Below are 3,600 nucleotides of genomic sequence, written 5' to 3'. Positions count from 1 at the left end.
GGCCCCGCGGCGCCCGCTGACTCTCCCCTCCGCAGGCAGAGGAGGATGCCGGGGGCCAGCAGAGTTATCACTCCGAGCTCCACGTGGCAGCATCGCCCCAGGGCGGCCCCCCTGAAGTGCCCAAGAAGACAGACAAAGTCCTGCAGATGAGTAAAATCCTCAACCCCGATGCTCTGGCCCCAGGTAAGTGCCACCTGCACCCCAAAGCTGACACCGCTGTCATCTCATAACGTGGGGCTGGAGGCAGCGGGTGCCAAAACCCTCCCCCAGAGGGTTTATGTATATAAATATATAACAGGTATTTCTATGTTCATACTCGTGCACCCGCAGCAGCCCATGTTGTCTCTCCTCCTGCGCAGGGTACTCACGTCCTCTTAAAGAAGTCCCCCCAGAGAAGTTCAATGTCACCGCCATCCCCAAGGGCTACCAATCCCCATGGCATGACCTCCTTGGTGACAAGGATAATGCTGTGCTCGGGGAGTACCAGCCACCCATGAGACCCTCTCAGTGGGACTTCAGGAGCTTCAACAGGTAACGCTGGCCAAGGAGCAGGCACCACAGCCTGTCCCTGCAACGAGAAGCACTTTCCATCCTGCCAGGGAAATGCAATGTTCCGTCCCATCTTTACACACCACAGGGGCTCAGGTTGCCCTTTTCCTGCTCAGGAGCTCCTCTGCACAGGTCCCTGCCTCCAGCAGCTCCCCAAACCTCCTCTTAGCTCCACCACTGGGTTTGTGCAGCTTGATCTCATGGGGTAACTGCAGGGATGAAATCTGGGAGGACTAATTTCCATGTACATGGTCCCGGAGAAAGAATCGCTGCTGTTCCAGCCAGGCTCAGCTCTGGGCTGGGTGAAGGAATGGCACAGACAGTGCCAAGTCTCTCTCATAATGTCAGTAAGGCATATCCAAGCAGCTGCTGGAAGCAGTGGGGGTATAAGGTTAATCTTCCCACCAAGTGCTAAGAGGTCACCAGATTCCTTCCAAACACCTGCTTGAGATTGAAGTCTCCAGGCCAGGGAGTTCCATGCCCTGAGGCTGCTTCCAAGGGGGCATGGAGGGCTGCTGCCTCCTCACATCTCCCAATTACACTGGGATTGAGGTTGGGACCCTGGATAACCTCCTTTCTGGAAAGGTGCTTGGTGGGGATCCAGGAGACGGAGATCTAGTGGTACCAAAGTACCAGCAGCCCAAGGTAGACTAAAGAGAACTGAGCTTTTAAGCTGAACATCATCCTAGGGTATCTGCAGACCAAGGCCCTGGCTCTTCTCCTCACCAAAAGCCTCTCCCATGAGGATGACACTACTCTATCCTTGCTCTCCTGGCCAAAGCCACCTTCCAATAGGCAAGTTCCCACTGGAGCTCCCTCCCAGGGCACAGCACTGCTCCCTGTCACACCATCATCTGCCATGGTGCTGGGCCTCTGCAGGCAGCAGCTTTCCTGAGGCCACAGTCGGGTTGTATCCCAGTTGTGGAGGACGAAAGTGCTGTGCTTTGAGTGCTTGGCAGAAGGAGCTGTTGGGAACTACAAGCCCTCCACATAGGAATGGCATCCCAAAGGGCAGAGATCTCGGCTGGAGGAGCAGGGATGATGCTGCCACTGTGCCTTTGCTGCTCTCCTCTCCCTCAGCCCTGGGGCTTTGCCGTGTGGCATGGCAAGGGGCACAGCACGAGGCTGCTACATGCTCAGCCCCTCTGCATTTCCCCTTCCACACCAGTGAGAGGGTCAGAGTGCACTGGTCTGCACTGGAGTGGGGCTGAGGGAGAGAGGGAGGAGGTTGAGGGATAACAGAAGGGACAAGCAAAGGGGCTGTGTTAGCTGTTCCCTCACGTTTTCCTTCCCGGGAGCTTCCCTGAAGCAGTAACATCCAAGGAGGTGCCGTAGGGGGAGAATAAGGAGCTGCTGCAGACACTGAGCTCTTTTATTCACCATTTACCCATGTTCCTGCCTCAGGATTTATTTATGGATGGGGACTGAAGCAAGGGCATGTTTCTGAATAATGCTTTCCCCTGTTCTGCTTCTCCCCTCTCACATGCTGCCTTTCTATTTAAAGTCTTGAACTGTTATTTAATACAGATGGATGCTAATTTAACACCAAGCCTCTCGCCACCTCCTCTAATTCTTCACTGAGGCATGAAGTTTCAGAGAGCCAATCTGCTTTTAACTGGGCTTTTCATGATCTTCCAAGCTGTTGGCTTTTAAATCACTTCTCAGTTCATCAAATACCAAACTGCAGAAAAACAAGCTTTTGGGAACAAATCGGCTATGAGAGAAGCCAGTGGTGTTGCCTAAAGCGAGGTGAATCCCAGCATGGCTCACCCAGGTCACAGGGCACATTCACCACCTCAACAGCAACTGCACTATAGCAGACTTGTTGGGATATATTCCCAACTTTAAACCCTCAGGCTGTCAGGTGAAGACCTTCAGACACTCTGCTGAAGTGCGCTGCCTTAAGAGAGAGTAAACCCAAGCTTTGGAAATGCCTTTTCCCAGAAGGGAGAAAGTTCCTGGAACAAACCTCTCTCTTTTACTTTCCTCCTCTTATTTCTCCTGTTGCAGAACAGTGCCACGTTACTCATGTTCAAGCAGCGCTTCCCAAAGCAAATATTCCCAGAGATGCCTCATTGATAGCTCAGCCTCCATGTGCTGCTCCAAAACCAACATTCTTGGCTTCTCAGAGGCTGTCACTCTCTTCCCAAATCCCTTTCCACATTTCTCTAGGAAGGGATGACAGATCTTGCCCCCGCACTGCTCCTCCTGTTACTCATAGTTGAAGAGAAGCTGTCCCAAAAGGCAGCCTGGAGTCAGGGCCAAGAGAGAGACAATTGCCTGCACACGTGCTAGAACCATCCGGAGGCAGCACGATCGGCCTCAGGCCTCTGCAGAACACATTAGCTGTGGACAAGTCACTTTCTAAAGACCAGAGGGTTCGTTACCATCACTTGCTCTCTTAATCTAACCCCTTTCACACACAGCTCATCTCTACTGCTGGTGGTGGAGCTCATCAAAAGAGACTATGGTGAAGGGAACAACATGCTTCCTCCCTCCCATTCCACAGCCACTCATGCACCAAACTCTTTGGCTTGCCAAAGCCTGAACTGAGGTTGACTCTGTACAAGAGAAGCACCTCGCTGGGCTGGCAGAGGCTCTAACAGCATCCTGGGGAGGAAGAGGAGGGTTATCACTTGCTACAGGTCTTGCTAGGCTGCTGCTGGGCTAAATTACTAAATCCAGACCTGCTTTGTCTCTCACCTTTACTACTTGCAATCCCTCCTTGTAACATACTAAATCTGCCTCTTCTCCTGCCGCAGGACTCCCGCCCCATTCGACAGAACGCAGCTCAGTGACCTGTTCTTTGTGCCCGCCACGGAGCTGGACAACCTGAGTGCTCTGGAGGTGATCAACCAGAGGCGTAACTTCAACAGGGTGCCCCAAGGCTGGGTGCGGATTCTACCGGAGAGCGAGGAGCTGTAGCACACGCGCTCCCTTCCCCATCACCACGGATGCTTCTCTTGCTAGACTCAAGCACACTTCGCACTGCAGGGGAGAGAGGAGTAAGTGTTCTCCATGAAAGCCGAGCTGGTGGTCTCTGGTTGCCGT

At 53.2% G+C, this 3,600-nt stretch overlaps 1 protein-coding gene across 1 annotated transcript in view; it reads left to right on the top strand.

Moving 5' to 3' along the window:
* The window catches only part of MYOZ3 (myozenin 3), a 4,408-nt gene extending 934 nt beyond the window's left edge, over positions 1 to 3,474 (top strand). The window contains exons 3-5 of the mRNA XM_010020050.1: positions 36 to 183; positions 360 to 531; positions 3,312 to 3,474. Of these exons, the coding sequence (XP_010018352.1) occupies positions 36 to 183; positions 360 to 531; positions 3,312 to 3,474 (483 nt within the window). The remainder of the gene's footprint in view (positions 1 to 35; positions 184 to 359; positions 532 to 3,311) is intronic.
* Positions 3,475 to 3,600: the final 126 nt, after the last annotated feature.

Source organism: Nestor notabilis, unplaced genomic scaffold (genome assembly GCF_000696875.1).
Source record: "Nestor notabilis isolate BGI_N333 unplaced genomic scaffold, ASM69687v1 scaffold18218, whole genome shotgun sequence".
In the NCBI taxonomy this organism is placed as follows: domain Eukaryota; kingdom Metazoa; phylum Chordata; class Aves; order Psittaciformes; family Psittacidae; genus Nestor; species Nestor notabilis.
This window is presented reverse-complemented; position numbering and strand designations above follow the sequence as displayed.